At 42.4% G+C, this 18905-nt stretch overlaps 1 protein-coding gene across 2 annotated transcripts; it reads right to left on the bottom strand.

Moving 5' to 3' along the window:
* Positions 1–2751: 2751 nt before the first annotated feature.
* On the bottom strand, positions 2752–16772 carry exd1 (exonuclease 3'-5' domain containing 1). 2 transcript variants are annotated; one of them, XM_031788195.1, is made up of 13 exons: positions 16409–16772; positions 11554–11622; positions 11401–11431; positions 11156–11235; positions 10952–11019; positions 10675–10761; positions 10459–10563; positions 10290–10370; positions 10014–10157; positions 9657–9848; positions 6419–9431; positions 3357–3455; positions 2752–3087 (listed from the first exon to the last, which is right to left on the bottom strand). In XM_031788195.1, the coding sequence occupies exons 1-11, from the start codon at positions 16530–16532 to the stop codon at positions 8715–8717; spliced, it is 1698 nt and encodes a 565-aa protein (XP_031644055.1). In that variant the 5' UTR covers positions 16533–16772; the 3' UTR covers positions 2752–3087; positions 3357–3455; positions 6419–8714. The 2 variants fall into 2 exon arrangements, with proteins under 2 accessions (XP_031644055.1, XP_020356695.1); XM_020501106.2 differs by lacking the exon at positions 3357–3455.
* Positions 16773–18905: the final 2133 nt, after the last annotated feature.

Below are 18905 nucleotides of genomic sequence, written 5' to 3'. Positions count from 1 at the left end.
CAACCTGCAGACTGGCATCATCCTGCCAAGCAGGCTGTCAGTGTGCCAGGAACAGAGCACAGCTGCCAGGCCAAACCAGCAGGCACTAATTCAGCCAGCCACAGGGAGCCTTCTTCCTCCCCAAGCCTTCCCTGTGGCTATAATCAACCCTCCCCCACAATCTCCCACCTTTTTCTATCAAAAACATTTGTGACAGATGATGGTGCCAATATACAGATGACTAATTACCAGAATATCTGGTGAATAAACACATTTTCTTCTATTGACCAGCACGCCCTTTCCTCAAAGCCACTAAGCCTATGAGATTCTCAGAGCCAGCAAGGCAAGAAACCTCACTGAGTAATGTGCCTTTGCATCTTCATTGATGTTTAGAAAAATTCTGCACGGGCACATTCTATTGTGCTGTCAGTGTCTGCTGTACAATTGGAGATACAGTAGATCTCTAATCTGTGGAACATCAAGTAGAGGTTCCATTCATTATCATGGATTTCTTTGACACATGACCATGTTCATATTTGTGAATAATTAATGTCCTATTTGTTTGGTCATTATCCCCCTGGTTTAGAACAAGGCTTTGAACCAAAGGGACTGCAATGAGGCCAGTTAGTCAGCAGTTGGTAAACTCAAGTCCAAAATGCATCGGAAACGTTCAGCTGGCATTCTGATTGTTCTAGATCTTCTCTGTTGCCATACCACCGTGTCCCTGGCCTCTACCTTGAGCTCAGGTTGGGATGGGAAGGCTACCACTTGTCCTCCAGTGCTGGGCGTAGAGTTTCCTGGTGCCATGCCATGGGGTCCATCATCAAGGTCAAGTGAAAAGCTCCAGCCCTACATAGCAGAAAGGCTGACAGGCATGGTTGGTTCCTCTCTGGTCCTCTCACACCCCCTAAGGCAAGAGCCACCTCTCCCCATGTACATACAGGTAACTGCCAAAATAAAGGAAACACCAACATAAAGTGATAAAATGTCTTTATACCACGCTGGGTCACCACAAGCCATCAGAACAGCTTCCATGCGTCTTGGTATAGAATCTACAAGTGTCTGGAACTCTATTGGAGGGATGCAAGCAACACCATTCTTCCACGAGAAATTCCATAATTTGTTGTTTTGTTGATGGTGGTAGAGAACACGGTCTCAAGCACCGCTCCAGAATCTCCCATAAGTGTTCAATTGGGTTGGGGGGTTACTAAGCTATATGGAATTTTAAGAAGGTCATAACCAATCAATCAAATGTATTTATAAAGCCCGTCTTACATCAGCTGATGTCAAAGTGATGTACAGAAACCCAGCCTAAAACCCCAAACAGCAAGCAATGCAGGTGTAGAAGCACGGTGGCTAGGAAAAACTCCCTAGAAAGGCCAAAACCTAGAGAGGAACCAGGCTATGAGGGGTGGCCAGTCCGATTCTGGCTGTGCCAGGTGGAGATTATAACAGAACATGGCCATTGTCATACCAAGGATCATTTAGCGATTTCATTTAGAATTTTAAGACCCCTTGAAGTATAAAAAAAAACACATTGATGAAACATTTTTTGGGGTCTTACTGCTATTAGCCCATACAAACACATTGAATAACAGATTCACTACATTGAACAACAGTCCCAAAAACAAATCAAATAGAAGTATATTCTGAAGTGTCTCTCCTATATATGAAAGAAACCCATATTTTGGCATTAAACAGTCTTCATATATGCCAGGGGTGGGCAAATCCAGTCCTCCAGGGCCTGATTGGTGTCAGTTTTGCCCCAGCCCCAGTTAACACACCTGACTCCAATAATCACCTAATCATGATCTTCAGTTTAGAATACAATTTGATTAATCAGCTGTGTTTGCTAGGGATGGAAGTGTGACACCAATCAGGCCCTCGAAGACTGGAGTTGCCAACCCCTGATATATACAGTACCAGTCAAAAGTTTGGACACACTTACTCATTCAAGGGTTTTTCCTCATTTTAACTGTAGAATAATAGTGAAGACAAATTATTAAATAAAACATATCGAATCATGTAGTAACCAAAAAAGTGTTAAACAAATCAAAATATATTTAATATTTTAGATTCTTCAAAGGCACACCTGTTAATTGAAATACATTCCAGGTGACTACCTCATGAAGCTGGTTGAGAGAGTGCCAATTGTGCCAAAAGCTGTCAAGGCAAAGGGTAGCTACTTTGAAGAATCACAAATATAAAATATTTTGATTTAACACTTTTTTTGGTTACTACATGATTCCATACGTGTCATATCATAGTCTGATGTCTTCCCTATTATTCTTCAATATAGAAAATAGTAAAAATTTAAGAAAAACCCTAGAATGAGTAGGTAGGTCCAAACCTTTGACTGGTACTGTACTTCCATTCATATTTTCAACTGGTCCCGGAGGACAGGTGTTTCAGTTGAGTCTTGTGAGGCCTATGGGCATCCTAGAGCAAATGTTTGTGAGAGTCTCACCTTTGCAGAGAGGGGTCATTTTAGTGTGTAGCCCAAAAGGTTCGGACACTACAGACAGAAGTTGGCAGATCAGCTGTACCGACTTCAGACGAGGCTCCTGACACTTGTGGAGCAAAACGGAGAACACCATGTTTGTAGGTCAAAGCGTTCAGATGCTATAGACGGTTTTGTGAGAAGACAGATTTGTAGTGATGTCTCATGGACTGACAAACACCACTAGATCTGTTATCTTTCACTGGAGATGCGGAAGTGCGACATAGGCGGACATGGTGGATTGAGAAACATCCAATGCAACAAAACATATCTCTAGCTTAAACTGACAGATTTTTATTGTGATTTTTTGTATTATACTAATTAGATTTTCATGGGGGCGCAGACATCAACCTTAGGGGGTTAAAGGCCTGGGTGCGAAACAGTCCATTTGATGCCAGTTGTACAGATTGGCACAGGGGTATTTGAGTACTATTCCGCAGGCCTGCCCTCTGCCCGGCTACACACGGCTCATCTGCTCACTCAATCTGTTCCCACTATCGATGATTCAGTCTGCTCTGGCTGAAGGTCACAATATGGCACGGGCTTCTGGTGGAGAGAGAGAGTCCTCCAAAGGCCCCAGACAGCTTAGTCTCCAGCCTGCTGCCTCCCTGTGTACACAGGAGAGGAGAGGGAGAGATCACTGCAGAGAAACCTGTGCAGATATTACACATTCAAGAACTTAGGCATGATGTACAATCAGTATTTAGTATAGGGCCTTTAAACGCAAAGGCCCTTACATCTGAAGGCTGATCATTAGGTTTGGTCACAGCTCTCCTCATGTCCTGGTGGAGCCTGACTAGTGACCACAGGGATACCTTAGCTAATCTTCAGTAGAGCATACTGCAATATTGATGCAGTGTTTTCATTTTTGCCCTACCTGAGTGGCCATCTGTGAAGCTTGGCTGTTCTCACATTAACTATTCATTCCTCTGTTGAATATGACCAGTGCTGCACAATGGGAGCTAATCGTGTAACTCTAGAGAGAGAAAAGGGGAGCAAAAGAGGGACTATATATGTAGGATGAATGAAAGGGATCTTATGATAACAGAGTAATGTATTATACAAGCAGATGGAAGGTGTGAAATACTATAGAACCTGATGATTGATGTGTTTGTCCCTGTGGACAAGGATAATAAAGTACAGAATATTAGTTCTATTGTTTTCACATTTAACCAGAAGTGACAGCTAATGCTCAACCCGCCTACCTGCCTCAGTGCTCAGGTAAGACTGACTAATCAAAACTCCCCAACACTACAGGGCAATTAAATCACCCACCTCTGACTGACTCTGCTACTCAGGCAAAACCACAGACACTCAGGGGAGAGATGATGGCTGCCAACAGCAAAGCTCTCGCTGACACCTTATGCCAGTCATCACACCTAACGGCAGAGAAGTGTTCACTTGTGGAGCCACAACCACCCAGGCCTGATGATCAAGACCCGTGGGGGGGGGGGGGGGGGGCAGATGTGAAGAGTGCACACACACACAGGGGGAGAGATGATCAAGTCAATGACCCGGACACCGCTCTCTGCTCCTCTCCTTTCTGCTCAATCTGCTTAATGACCGGCAAGCTGTGGGCAAGATAAGCGCTTGCCCAGGCGAGCGCTCAACTCAAGTGTGAATATTAATGATGGTTTTGGCCAAGATGTGCTGGTGCAAACCAACAAACTGAATGATAATTCTAGAAAGAGGAGCAGAAAAGGAGAGGGTGGGACAATTCATTCCCCCCCTCTATGGTTAATAATTCATGAAGTCCTATTAATTATGAACCAATCTGTAACCTAACAATAGTCAAGAGGGATGGTGGTTTCCTAGGAACATTGACCCATTTTAAATAGGACAGCGGTAACATAGTAGAAAGTAGTGGGTTACAACCGTTGTTTTGGGTCCTGTGACAAAGGGGATAATACAAGCCCCGGCAATGAATAATGCTGTTGTGTGTCGTGTCACGATGCCTCTGTGATCAGAGGCATTCATCCAATGAGTCGGTGAATACAATCGTGAATGTCTGTAGTAGAGGTCGACCGATTATGATTTTTCAACGCCGATACCGATTATCGGAGGACCAAAAATAAGCCGATACCGATTAATCTGCCATTTTTTTATTGATTTGTAATAATGACAATTACAACAATACTGAATGAACACTTATTTTAACTTAATATAATACATCAATAAAATCAATTTAGCCTCAAATAAAGTTCCTTGCTCAGAACATATGAAAGCTGAGTCTTCAATATTCCCAGGTAAGAAGTTTTAGGTTGTAGTTATAGGAATTAAAGGACTTTCTCTCTATACGATTTGTATTTCATATACCTTTGACTATTGGATGTTCTTATAGGCACTTTAGTATTGCCAGTGTAACAGTATAGCTTCCATCCCTCTCCTCGCCGCTACCTGGGCTCGAACCAGGAACACATCGACAACAGCCACCCTCGAAGCAGCGTTACCCATGCACAGCAATTACTCCAAGTCTCAGAGCGAGTGACGTTTGAAACGCTATTAGCTCGAACCCCGCTAACTAGCTAGCCATTTCACATCGGTTACACCAGCCTAATCTAGGGAGTTGATAGGCTTGAAGTCATAAACAGCGCAATGAGAGCTGCTGGCAAAACGCACGAAAGTGCTGTTTGAATGAATGCTTACCAGCCTGCTGATGCCTACCACCGCTCAGACTGCTCTATCAAATCAGACTTAATTATATCATAAAACACAGAAATACGAGCCGTAGGTCATTAATATGGTCGAATGCAGAAACTATCATTTCGAAAACCATTCCGTATTTTATCTAATGGGTGGCATCCCTAAGTCTAAATATTGCGGTTCCATTGCACAACCTTCAAATGTTATGTCATAATTAAGTAAAATTCTGGCAAATTAGTTCGCAATGAGCCAGGCGGCCCAACCTGTTGCATAAACCCTGACTCTGTGTGCAATGGACGCAAGAGAAGTGACACAATTTCACCTGGTTAATATTGCCTGCTAAGCTGGATATCTTTAAGCTAAATATGCAGGTTAAAATATATACTTCTGTGTATTGATTTTAAGAAAGGCATTGATGTTTATGGTTAGGTACACGTTGGAGCAACGACAGTCCTTTTTCGCGAATGCGCACCGCATCGATTATATGCAACGCAGGACATGCTAGATAAACTAGTAATATCATCAACCATGTGTAGTTAGAACTAGTGATTATGATAGATTTTTACAAGATACGTTTAATGCTAGCTAGCAACGTACCTAGGCTTCTTACTGCATTCGCGTAACAGGCAGGTGGTTCGAGCATTGGACTAGTTAACCGTAAACTTGCAAGATTGAATCCCTGAGCTGACAAGGTAAAAATCTGTCGTTCTGCCCCTGAACAAGGCAGTTAACCCACCGTTCCTAGGCCGTCATGGAAAATAAGAATGTGTTATTAACTTACCTGCCTAGTTAAATAAAAGGTGTGGAGGAAAGAAAAGGGAAAAAAACGGCAAATCGGCATCCAAAAATACCAATTTCCGATTATGAAAACTTGAAATCGGCCCTAATTAATCAGCCATTCCCGATTTAATCGTCAACCTCTAGTCTGTAGTGGATGTGTTCTTATGGAAATATTGAATACCAATAATAGTCCCCCAAGTATAGATAGAATGGTGAGATTGTTCCTGTTGAATATATAATCAATTCCCACGTAATTAAGATGAGCGGTTTGAAGGTTTGGTATTACGTTTATAGTACAGATAAAGCATCCAGTAACTGAATGAAGGAGTTTATTAATTGTATTGTTGTTTATTTAACTGTGGAAGGAATTGCGTCTGACGCACATGTAGACACCATGAGCAAACAGTAGACCTCCACGTTCCTCCGGGGAAGAGCCACAACATGGAAACAAGTTTCTAGTAACCAATGAACGAACACAGCTGGAATTTCTGAAGATTGTGTTTGTCTGTGTCCTACCTTTCCGACACTAAAAATAACCATACACATCCTGCTGCGATGTTCAAGGTGTAGTCGACTGTCCTTCTGGTAGGAAGCCATGAATATCGTGTGACAAGCGCCCTGTTCCTTCCTCTCAGGCCTGAGAAACAGGAAGTGGAGCTCATAATGCATTATTGTGACAGACAGGAAATGCAGTGTCCTCTAAAATAAGGGTCCCTCTCTACCCGTCAATGACCGGTCCCAGCTGTCTTACAGCCCTGTGGTAGACCTCCCTCTTCCTGCACCCCTTTCTTCACATCAACAAAACACAGAGACTGGGGAGATACAGCCTACTGAACAACTAGAACCAGAGTGTTTAGTCAGACCCTGAAAAATCGACATCCCCTTCATCATATAGTAAAGAAAACGATGGATAAACAATGGGAACGTTGACTGTTTTATGACCAAAGGCAATGACAGACTGGGCCTGCGCAGTTCCAGGAACTGGAAGAGTATGGCAAACAATGGATTGGGCCATGTGATTTCTGCCAACCATACACAGTACACTTCATATGTACTGACTGACACAACCAAACAGTGAAGAGAACCTTGTCAAAACCTTAATGCAGAAGGGCTCTTACAGCCACTAGTCAATGTCTCAACATTACTGGAAACAAGATGATGGTTTCAATTTGAAATCTAAAAGAAGCTCAAAATGCCTAGGAGGCTAGGAGATGAAGTACAGAATAATCCATGATCTCACCATATGTCTGCTGCAGAGGGACAAGAGACCCATGAAAAAAAAGTTTTGATCAGTCATGGAATTTGCTGAAAACAAACTGGCTTCCTATTTTTTTTTAAGTAAATGGAGAACAAGCTATGAAGGAAAAATACTGCCATTTTGGTGCAGGCTGTACCTGCACCAAACTATTGCGATAGTCAGAACTATACGATATATAGTCAAAAATAATATCCCGATATGCAACTATCAATCTGCCCGCCATTCACTGCTATCGATCCAGTCCCTAGCAGAAGCTGAGGAGGAGCAAGTTGCTAAGAGAGATTGGTCTTTGTGCTCTGCTCCCTCCTAGTTAATTAAATACTACTTTATCTGTTTCATGCCTTCAATGAGGGTACCTGGCATGAGCCCAAGCTGCTATACGTAGATAACCATGGCAATAAGACGTGATTAATGTGGGCCCCATTTGTACTGCGCGCCCTGCTGCGGTTTAAACACATTGTTTTTGTCTTAAAATCCTGTTGATCCCAAACTGCACCTCTGAAAATGTATTCAAAGTGGCTCTTTGTGGAACACGTGTGTAATATCTGCATTGCAGGATCCTAATTCAGGAAGCCCATAAATTAAGACATGGCTTTGTTTTCCTATGTAAAACATAGGCAGGTGTTGGGTACTTATGATCGTCAGCATCTGAACTTCTTGAGTGATTAGTGCTGCAGACAGGCAATATCAATTTCATGTCAACATCCTGCATTCATTCTGTGCCAGCTCTAATGGTTTTGCAGTCATCCGTAATCAAAGCAACCTTCCAGAAACAATGTTTTTCTTTCATTAACAGCACATCTATCAATGCTTTCCTGCGTTCCACCTCAATTAACAGCAACCATGAAGCCAAATTTAGTAAATTGATCATCCTAAGCTATATTGGGTACTTTATTCTGTGTTAGCATTTGTTTTACACAACTGACTATTGGACTTTGAGAAGAAACATTTTGAAATTAATGAATCATAAAAAGGTTTTTCATGTATACAATATTTGAACTTGATGTGCTTCATTTGGCTGAACTATAATTCTGCTGGTGCTGCACATATCATCCAGGTGTGGGCTGGTATGAATTAATACACTATGTTCTGTATTGTTATCAAAGGAATTAGTTGAACATTATCAGGCTGTAGCCTGGCAGAATATTCCCTGTACGCCGAGGGGCTCATTACCAAGTGAAATGACTGCACCTAACAGATTCAGAATGTACCATTACTCACGCAAATCAGGCCAGAAAGAGAGAGAGAATAAATCAGGAGTATTGAACTGGTGTTAATTTAACTTTGTAAAGGAACAAGTGACGAACAGCAATTCAAGTCAATTTAAAAATAGAAGCTTAAATAAACAAATGTACAGGTTAACCAGATACCATGGACACAACTCTAAATATCACTCATCCAATTATAATTTGATATTGTACATTTGAAATAGAAAAGCAGTTAACACCCAACATTGGTGCAATTTATATTGCAAACAGAATTGACAATTTACCGCCACCTAGTGGTTTTTGTAGAATAAAAATGTACAAGTAATTTTGAACCAACCAATCCCAATCATAGGTGGCTCTTTCTAAATGAACTGAAGGAGAGACTGAGAGGAGAGGTGAGACCTTGGGGTTTCTGAATGAGGCCTCTCCCTGCACCAGGAATGTTTTCAGATGGCTGTACTGGGCTGGGTCTTGGGCCTGGGGGGACAGGCACCTCCACCCTCCCCACTGGGGCATGGGTCTTCAAGGCTCCGGGGCTCTCCTTGGGGACCTGGGCTGCTGGTATCGGGAGAGCCAGGCCTCTTCCCAGGGAGGGGAACACAGGGAGAATGGGTGGTGTTGGGTCTTTCAACAGGGACCTCCCTCTGCCTGCCATTGTGTCCATCACTATCTCCAAGAGTCCTGGTGCTCCTGATTTAGCCACTGGGCTGACGACTCCAGACGGCTGTTTCCTGTAGCTCTGCTGGGCCTCTTGTGTCAGGGCACTGGTCATAGCATGGAGGTCAGAGGCCCCCAGGGTATTGCTGGGACAGGGTGTCTCTGCTGGGCCCTGCCCTGGTGCTGGGACTACAGGCGCCACTGCTGTGGGGACAGGAGGGTCTGGTTGTCTTTGGGTGGCTGTGTCCTGGCCCTGCCCATTCTGTGATGGGGGTAGGGGTCTGGGGTTGGAGCGCTCCAGCAGGCCCTGCTCAGTGACAGGGTAGCGGTCGACGGCCCACTTCTGGCGCTTCTGACGCGTGTGCTCCAACTCCCGCAGCTCCCTGGGCAGCTCCAGAACACTGCTCTGTAGACAGACACACAGCTGCCCATTAGCTTCTGTATCATCACAACAGACATTTATATCTCAGACCATTACTGCCATGGAGATCTATTCATTTTTATGTCACTAAATATTCTCTCAACATTGCCATATGTACAGTAATGAGTAAGTGGCTCTGGACGTTTGAGGATGTAAATACTATATCTGCGTGGTTGTGTTGGGTCGTGTGTGTGAAGCTCAGTGGCTCACCGAGCCGATGTTCTGCATGTGGACAGGTTCCTCTCGGCTGCCGCTGAGGTAGGAGTCCACCAGGCCTGTGTAGTCAGCCATGAGGGCATCCAGCAGCACCAGTCTCAGAGGCTGAAGGTGGATCACCGACAGTGCCATGACCTTCAGCAGGGATAAAGGGCAGGGACGCACGTACCACACCTCTTTGTCCTCCTATAGGTTTAGTACAGACACACAGATACAGTTTAGTACAGACACCTTGTATTTGTGTGTGTTAAAAGGTTTACAAGTCTTTCAACAGTTCTGTTCCACTGAGACAAAGACACAAACACCACATCCATAATGCTGTGCTATGTTCCCTCCTTTAGGGTTCCGTACCTTGGTGAGCAGAGACTTGATGTTGAGAGAGGAGAGTTGTGACGAGGACATCTTCAAATGTAGGCTCACCACCTTCGGTAGGGTACTGACCCTGTCTGGCAGGAAGCCACCAGTCTCTGTGTAGAAGCACAGGATATCTGCCACCTATGGAGAAATAACATGACTACATTGCTGTGATAAGGCAGGTAGGACAAAACCTGGTATGATGCCTACAGGTAAGTAAGAATCCATTCATAGAACAACATCATTTAGGCTGCACACTCTACAGTATTCTACCTGAGTGTCAAAGACGTTGGTGAGATTTACTCCAAACTGAGCCATCAAACATCCGGCGAGGCTCCGGCAGTCATGAGTGACCTGAACAACAAATATATACAGACAGAAATTGCATGAGGTGGAAGTGAAATGGGATAATATGTCAAACTCTCCCATCTATATTACTCACCTTTAATATGTGGTTATTTTCTAGGATCATGGACAGGCCGTTCTTGAAGGCCCGGGCTCCAAGCAACAGGATGTCAAAGAGGTACACCTTGTTCTTAGTGGCAATCTACAAAGAGACATAGTTCAGTTCAAATTTACAACAATGAAAAGATAATAGATTGTGTGAAATAAGACACGCATATGTAAAAGCCTAGGTAGGAACAGTCTCTTTCCTCACCTGCAGCCAACAGAGTCTCTCGTGCTGGAACGTCCCAACCCCGTCAGCTCCTATCCCGATCACCTGCTGCTTCCGGATGTGCATCATCTAGGTGGAGAGAGCATGACCAAGCAAGGTGCTAGAGAGTTCAATCCGTACACCCACAGGACAGGACACACACCTCCTTAGGCTCCCAATAGATTCATTATCCACCTTTGTATGCCAATAGGCTATGTAATGTGAAGCTTACACCCAGGGCTAGGTGATATGAAACTGATTGTGAGGGTTAGGTACTCACAGCAGGACCAAACTTCTCATGGAACTCATCAATGACCACAAAGTTGACATGGCTCTCATCATCGTCATCTGAGGATGGCAGATATCTATTTGTAGTACTACATAGATCATATAAACCAACTAATGACAAAAACTAATGATGCAAATCTATGGCTTCTACTAGCTAAACGTGTACAATATAGTATTTAACCTGAGGTCAACTCACTCAGTATGAGACCCTTCCTGTAAGGCTGGAACTCTGCCACTGTCAGGTGACCTTCAGGTCTGTGGTCACTGGTGTTATCTCTGAGCAGACAGTCTTTTGGTATTATTGCATGCAATACTAATGACACATTCATTTATCCGTGAGCAAAGTCAACTATTGTAAAATATGACAGATGCATACAAAGAATGATTCCATGGTTAGATAATCTTTCATCCATTCACTAATGACGTCAATATCGGACATACCGGTCAGACTTTGTTACATTTGGGAATTCCACTGAAAGATAGAAGGGTAAGTAATAGTTATACATAGCAGAAGACCAGAGATGATTAGATTCAACTTGTAAAAGTAGCTAGTAATAATGACAGAAATAAAAGTGCACGATTCTGGCTGCCTACCATTGAGAATTTCATGTCCAAAGAATAGTTTCACGCCAGGGAATTTCCTTCCATTCTTGACATCCACAACTGAAAAAGATTAAAGCCATACATTGCAGACTACTAGCTTCATGCAACAGTCAAATACTAGCTAGCTACACTACTGTTCAAAAGTTTGGGGTCACTTAGAAATTTCCCCCAAGAAGTGTCCTTTAAAATAACATAAAATTGATCAGAAATAGTGTAAACATTGTTAATGTTGTAAATGACTATTGTAGCTGGAAATGGCTGATTTTTAATGGAATATCTACATAGAGTTGAAGTCAGAAGTTTACATACACTTAGGTTGGAGTCATTAAAACTTGTTTTTCAACCACTCCACAAATTTCTTGTTAACAAACTATAGTTTTGGCAAGTCGGTTCAGACATCTACTTTGTGCATGACAAATCATTTTTCCAACAATTGTATACAGACAGATTATTTCACTTAAATCACAATTCCAGTGGGTCAGAAGATTACATACACTAAGTTGACTGCCTTTAAACAGCTTAGAAAATTCTAGAATATGATGTCATGGCTTTAGAAGCTTCTGATAGGCTAATGGACATTATTTGATTCAATTGGAGGTGTACCTGTGGATGCATTTCAAGGCCTACCTTCAAACTCAGTGCCTCTTTGCTTGACATTATGGGAAAATCAAATCAGCCAAAATTGTAGACCTCCACAAGTCTGGTTCATCCTTGGGAGCAATTTCCAAACACCTGAAGGTACCACGTTCATATGTATAAACACCATGGGACCATGCAGCCATCATACCGCTCAGGAAGGAGACGCGTTCTGTCTCCTAGAAATGAACGTACTGTGGTGTGAAAAGTGCAAATCAATCCCAGAACAAGAGCAAAGGACCTTGTGAAGATGCTGGAGGAAACAGGTACAAAAGTTTCTATATCCACATAACCTGAAAGGGCGCTCAGCAAGGAAGAATCCACTGCTCCAAAACCACCATAAAAAAGCCAGACTATGGTTTGCAACTGCACATGGGGGCAAATATCACACTTTTGGAGAAATGTCCTCTGGTCTGATGAAACAAAAATAGAACTGTTTGGCCATAATGACCATCATTATGTTTGGAGGAAAAAGGGGGAGGCTTGTAAACCGAAGAACACCATCTCAACCGTGAAGCACGGGGTGGCATCATCATGTTGTGGGGATGCTTTGCTGCAGGAGGGACTGGTGCACTTCACAAAATAAATGGCATCATGAGGTAGGAAAATGATGTGGATATATTGAAGCAAGACATCAGTCAGGAAGTTAAAGCTTCATTACAAATGGACAATGACCCCAAGCATAATCCCAAAGTTGTGGCAAAATGGCTTAAGGACAACAATGTCAAGGTATTGGAGTGGCGATCACAAAGCCCTGACCTCAATCCTATAGAAAATGTGTGGGCAGAACTGAAAAAGCATGTGAGAGCAAGGTGCCTACACACCTGACTCAGTTACACCAGCTCTGTCAGGAGGAATGGGCCAAAATTCACCCAACATATTGTGGGAAGCTTGTGGAAGGCTACCTGAAACATTTGACGCAAGTTAAACAATTTAAAGGCAATGCTACCAAATACTAATTGAGTGTATGTAAACTTCTGACCCACTGGGAATGTGATGAAATAAAATCTGAAATAAATCATTCTCTACTATTATTCTGACATTTCACATTCTTAAAATAAAGTGGTGATCCTAACTGACTTAAGACAGGGAATTATTACAAGGATTAAATGTCAGGAATTGTGAAACTGACTTCAACTGTAGACGTACAAAGGCTCATTATCAGCAACCATCACGCCGGTGTTCCAATGGCACAATGTGTTAGCTAATCCAAGTTTTTCATCTTAAAAGGCTAATTGATCATTAGAAAACCCATTTGCAATTATGTTAGCACAGCTGTAAACTATTGTTTTGATTAAAGCAGAAATACAAAAAAAAAAATATATATATATATATATAAAAAAACTGGCCTTCTTTAGACTAGTTGAATATCTGGAGAATAAGCATTTGTGGGTTCATTTACAGGCTCAAAATGGCCAGAAACAAAGATCTTTCATCTGAAACACGTTAGTCTATTCTTGTTCTGAGAAATGAAGGCCATTCCATGTGAGAAATTGCCAAGAAACTGAAGATTCCAGAACACAAACTGGCTCTAACCAGAATAGAAAGTGGAGCGGGATGCTCCGGTGCACAACTGAGCAAGAGGACAAGTACATTGGAGTGTCTAGTTTGAGAAACAGACGGCCTCACAAGTCCTCAACTGGCAGCTTCATTAAATAGTACCCGCAAAACACCAGTCAACGTCAACAGTGAAGAGGCGACTCTGGGATGCTGGCCTTCTAAGCAGAGTTGCAAAGACAAGGACATATCTCAGACTAGTCAATAAAAAGATTAAGATGAGCAAAAGAACACACTGGACAGAAGAACTGTCTAGAAGGCCAGCATCCCGGGCTCGCCTCTTCACTGTTGATTTTGAGACTGGTGTTTTACGGGTACTATTTAATGAAGCTGCCAGTTGAAGACTTGAGGCATTAAAATTATTTCACAATACTGATGGATTAGCTCCTATAGAGATATTACCATCTATGGCTGCAAATATTAAGGCGTATTATTCTAATGCAATTTTTTAAAGCTCTAAAATCACCGATTTGGCACATTACTGCACACATCAGGCTACACATATGCTCCCTCTAATTTTCCATCTCTCTCCCCTCCCGGAGAACCTGAGCCCTAGGACCATGCCTCAGGACTACCTGGCCTGACAATTCCTGGCTGTCCCCGTCCCACCTGATCGTGCTGCTGATCCAGTTTCTGCTGCTCTGCCTGCGGCTATGGAACCCTGACCTGTTCACCGGACGTGCTAACTTGTCCCGGACCTAATGTTTCGACCCCCTCTCCCACACCTGCTGTCTCGACCTCAATGCTTGTGTAACGGATGTGAAATGGCCAACTAGTTAGCTGTGGTGCGCGCTAATAGCGTTTCAATCGGTGACGTCACTTGCTCTGAGACCTTGAAGTAGTGGTTCCCCTTGCTCTGCAAGGGCCACGGCTTTTGTGGAGCGATGGGTAACAATGCTTTGTGGGTGTCAGTTGTTGATGTGTGCAGAGGAGCCCGGGTATGGGCGAGGGGACAGACGTAAAGTTATACCGTTACACTTGGCTACGAAAAGCCAACTAACATTTGACTTCTGAGGTGCTGACCTGGTGCATCCTCTATAACTCGGTCCCGGTACCCCCTGTATACAGCCTCGTTATTGACATGTTTTTTTCCTTCCCCCTTTCATCAATTTAAATATTTACTTAAGAAAATGTTAACTGCATTGTTGGTTAATTAAGGGATTGTAAGTAATAATTTCACAGTAAGGTCTACACCTGTTGTATTAGGCACATTTGATAAATACAATTTGATTCAATCCACTGGTCGATCTCCAAGCCATTCCTAGTCGTTCAAATATTTATGTAAAAAAATAAAGCCTTGCGTTCCCATTTGTTTTGCAATGTTGGTGGTAGGTGCACTTGATTCAGCAGCCCTAGCGCCGGGTAGGCAGTGTTCCCATTTTATGTATCTGAAGATAAAACGATGCCTACCGGGCAGGCCCAGAGAGCAAATCAAGTGCACCTATAGGCTGGCTAATTAGATAACTGCAGACACCGTGATCTGAGCTTCCTCAAGCCATAGACTAAAAAGAAACCTTGAACGCACAGCAAAGTTGATAATGTGAGATTAACACTTATAACCATGACTAGTGAGACTCAATGAATACAGCGAATAGCTGCTGTTTTATGAGTAAGTTCATGCAGTTATTCAGCACTGTCAACCCTTTGTTCAACAGTTTTATAAGCAATAAAATGCACATTCGCCTGACTTCCACTCATGCTACAACCAGCACTGCAATGAAGGAGTATAACAACGTGCTTTGATAAGCGTTATTATTTTCATCTCATCTTTTAACGTCAAGGAGTAACATGAATTGGTGCATGAGGCAGAAATAATGCAGTAGGACAAGTTTCGCCAACAGCTGGAAGACTCCCCTTTTCTCAGCGGATGGAGGGAGAGGAGGGACTATGAGTCAGGTGAGAGGCAGCCTCACCGCTGCTCCATCCCTCCCCTCAGACTGGCCATCGGAAGCAGGCAGTCAGTCCAGTAAAAAACTAATATTATACATATTGAAAAAGGTCTGAAAAGAACATTGGGCAATTACAGCATAGCCAATATGCAGTGATAGGGCCAAGTAGGCCTGGAAAGTTTTTAATTGCTTAATGTTGCATAGGCTTACGTTTATTAAGTAATGTAAAGAAAAACTGAGTAGTGGCTCTCGTTTTGCATTTTGACTCCAAAAAGGTTGGTGACGACTGCTCTATAACCACTGTTATTATTACTTGACCCTGCTGGTGATCTATGAACGTGTAAACATCTTGAAGAACGACCTGGTTCTCCACCAGGCAGAGCCAGAAGGGGACTGGTCACCCTTCAGAGCCTGGTCCTAGGGTCATGCTCTCTGTCGAGTTTTTCCTAGCCACTGTGCTTCTAAATCTGTGGGGTTTTAGGCTGGGTTCTGTATAAGCACTTTGACATCTGCTGATGTAAAAATGGCTTTATAAATACATTTGACTTGGAGATGCTTTTGGGAAACGGGGTCCAGGGCAGTCTAGTACACGCGCACACCTTTCTGGAAAAAACGCCTTTGCTGGCTAACTAACGTTAGCTACCATAGCAAACTTGCTGAGCTGAATGTGATCAGATACAGTGGAGATTCTTTGCAAAAAATATGACCATGTAAAACAGTTCAATCAAGATAATGTAAGTCAGTACATTAATTTTATATCTTACCGTCCTCTAAAATCACAGTTTTATTAGCGTTTATCCGCTGAACAATTCCAAGGAAAGTCGCTGTCTTGAGGGTCAATTTGATGCGCTTTCTCTTGAAGCTATCCATGAATTGAAAGTCGTCCATGGTCTTCTTTCTAAACAACAATTGCTATGCTTGTTGTTCAATGTATCAAGCAAAGTTAAAGCTAATGACAGCGAATCAATCTCTGTCGATACTTTTTTTTTAACCAACATGTGCCTTGACCAAAGCAGGTGCGAGGAATCAACTACGTGAACGTGATTGATTGACGGCCAGGGGGTGGAGCGTGTGAGGGGTCAGGCCATACAGTCGCATAGAGATGAGTAGCTAGAGAACGCAACATTGTACATGTCCCATATGGCGTCTGCGAGAGCAGATGTAGTTACCACAGCCACAGTTACAAACTCCGCCTATTTTTATTTATTTAAACCCAACCTTAGCCACGCTGCTAACCTTATGCCTAACCTAGCGATTTCCCCCCCCTTCATTTTATAACCTTAACATCACATTACGATATAGCCCATTTGAATTCGTGGCTGTGGTAACAAGTGGAAACCGTGAGAAAATGGGCAGCGCCATCTCCATTCTAAAGTAGTCAATTTTCTTCCGCGACTACTTGAGTTGGTAAACAAACTGAAAGGTTCCAAACTGCCACCTATAGTGTGTTGTTTGAACAGGTATGATGCCATGCCTGGCGATTTACTGCCACTTTCAGTTATGGACCGTTTTCTCATGAGTATAATTCATTGGCTGATCCCTCCTGATGACCTGGATGGAATTATGTGATCCTTCCTTAACCCATAGGAAGTCCCACCTAGTTGACTACTTAAAAATGGGGAAAGACCTCAATGGAGCTGCTCATGCTAAAAACAGACTTTTGGGCCCTAGAGTGCTCTATCTCTGTGGTCAGGCATCATCAGGCAACCTTCTTCTTCTATATAATGGCGGGCCACAAACAAACATTTAAGGTGCATGCCACTACCTATTGTTTCAGCTCGACCTTGCATGATGCTTGACAATAAATACTCCTTTCAATATTGATTGTTGTCCATAACCATGCTTCCGTCTACAGTTTTTATGTGAGTAAAGTCATATATAAAAATGTAAAAAATAACCACAGCTGTGATGAAAACAGGAAGTTTCTGTGTAATTGTATAAATGCTGACAGATCATTTGTTTGTTTGACATGGTGGGATGTTTTTGTGTAGACAGTGGTGGAAAAAGTACTAAATTGTCAGACTTGAGTAAAAGTAAAGATACCTTCATAGAAAATGGCTTAAGTAAAAGTCACCCAGTAAAATACTACTTGAGTAAAAGTATAACATGATTTTGGTTTTAAATATGCTTAAGTATCAAAAGTAAATGGAATTGCTGGGGGGCAGTATTGAGTAGCTTGGATGAATAAGTTGCCCAAAGTAAACGGCCTGCTCCTCAGTCTCAGTTGCTAATATATGCATATTATTATTAGTATTGGATAGAAAACACTCTAACGTTTCTAAAACTGTTTGAATGATGTCTGTGAGTATAACAGAACTCATATGGCAGGCAAAATCCTGAGAAGAAATCAAAACAGGAAGTGAGAAATCTGAGCTTGGTATGTATTCACCATAGTTCCCATTGAAATCCCCTTTAGATATTAAGGATGTTACACTTCCTAGGGCTTCCACCAGATGTCAACCGTCTATAGTAATTTGAATGAGACTTCTACTGTGTTGTGGGACTGAATGAGAGCAGAATCTATCAGGTGACTGGCAGTCAGCCATTTTCTGATCACGCGCATTCCTCATGGTATCCACTTATGTTCCATTGCTCATCAAGACACAAAGTAATACTCCGGTTGGAACTTTATTGAAGCTATATGTTAAAAACATCATAATGATTGATTTTGTACTTAGTTTGAAATGTTTCTTCGACCTGTAATATAACTTGTTGAAGTTTTTGTCCGACATAACGCTGACCAGAATGAGCGTTTGGATATGTATACCAAACGGACATTATCGAACAAAACAAACATTTATTGTGGACCTGGGATTCCTAGAGTGCTTTCTGATGAAGATCATCAAAGGTAAGGGAATATTTATCATGTCATTTCTTGTTTATGTTGACGCCAACATGGCGGCTATTGTTTACTTCTGAAAAGTTTTTTTGAAATCAGACACAGCAGTTGCATTAAGGAGAGGTATATCTATAATTCCATGTGTATAACTTGTATTATCATCTACATTTATGATGAGTATTTCTGTTGAATGATGTGGCTATGCAAAATCACTGGATGTTTTTGGAACTAGTGAATGTAACGCGCCAATGTAAACTCATATTTTGATAAATATGAACTTCATCAAACAAAACATACATGTATTGTGTAACATGAAGTCCTATGAGTGTCATCTGATGAAGATCATCAAAGGTTAGTGATTCATTTTATCTCTATTTGTGCTTTTTGTGACTGCTACCTTTGGCTGGATAAAATGGCTGTGT

The sequence above is a fragment of the Oncorhynchus kisutch genome, linkage group LG14, assembly GCF_002021735.2.
Source record: "Oncorhynchus kisutch isolate 150728-3 linkage group LG14, Okis_V2, whole genome shotgun sequence".
Lineage (NCBI taxonomy): Eukaryota > Metazoa > Chordata > Actinopteri > Salmoniformes > Salmonidae > Oncorhynchus > Oncorhynchus kisutch.
The sequence above is the reverse complement of the archived record's forward strand: the minus strand, read 5'-3'. Positions and strand labels throughout refer to the sequence as shown.

What these genes read in the sequence shown, in the direction of transcription:
- exd1 (XM_031788195.1), bottom strand. Translation starts at nt 16,532, where the DNA reads ATGGACGACTTTCAATTCATGGATAGCTTCAAGAGAAAGCGCATCAAA. An exon ending in AACTGTGATTTTAGAGGACG is followed by an intron (nt 11,623 to 16,408) that starts GTAAGATATAAA and finishes AATCTTTTTCAG; the next exon opens with TTGTGGATGTCAAGAATGGA. An exon ending in AGAGACTCTGTTGGCTGCAG is followed by an intron (nt 10,564 to 10,674) that starts GTGAGGAAAGAG and finishes GTCTCTTTGTAG; the next exon opens with ATTGCCACTAAGAACAAGGT.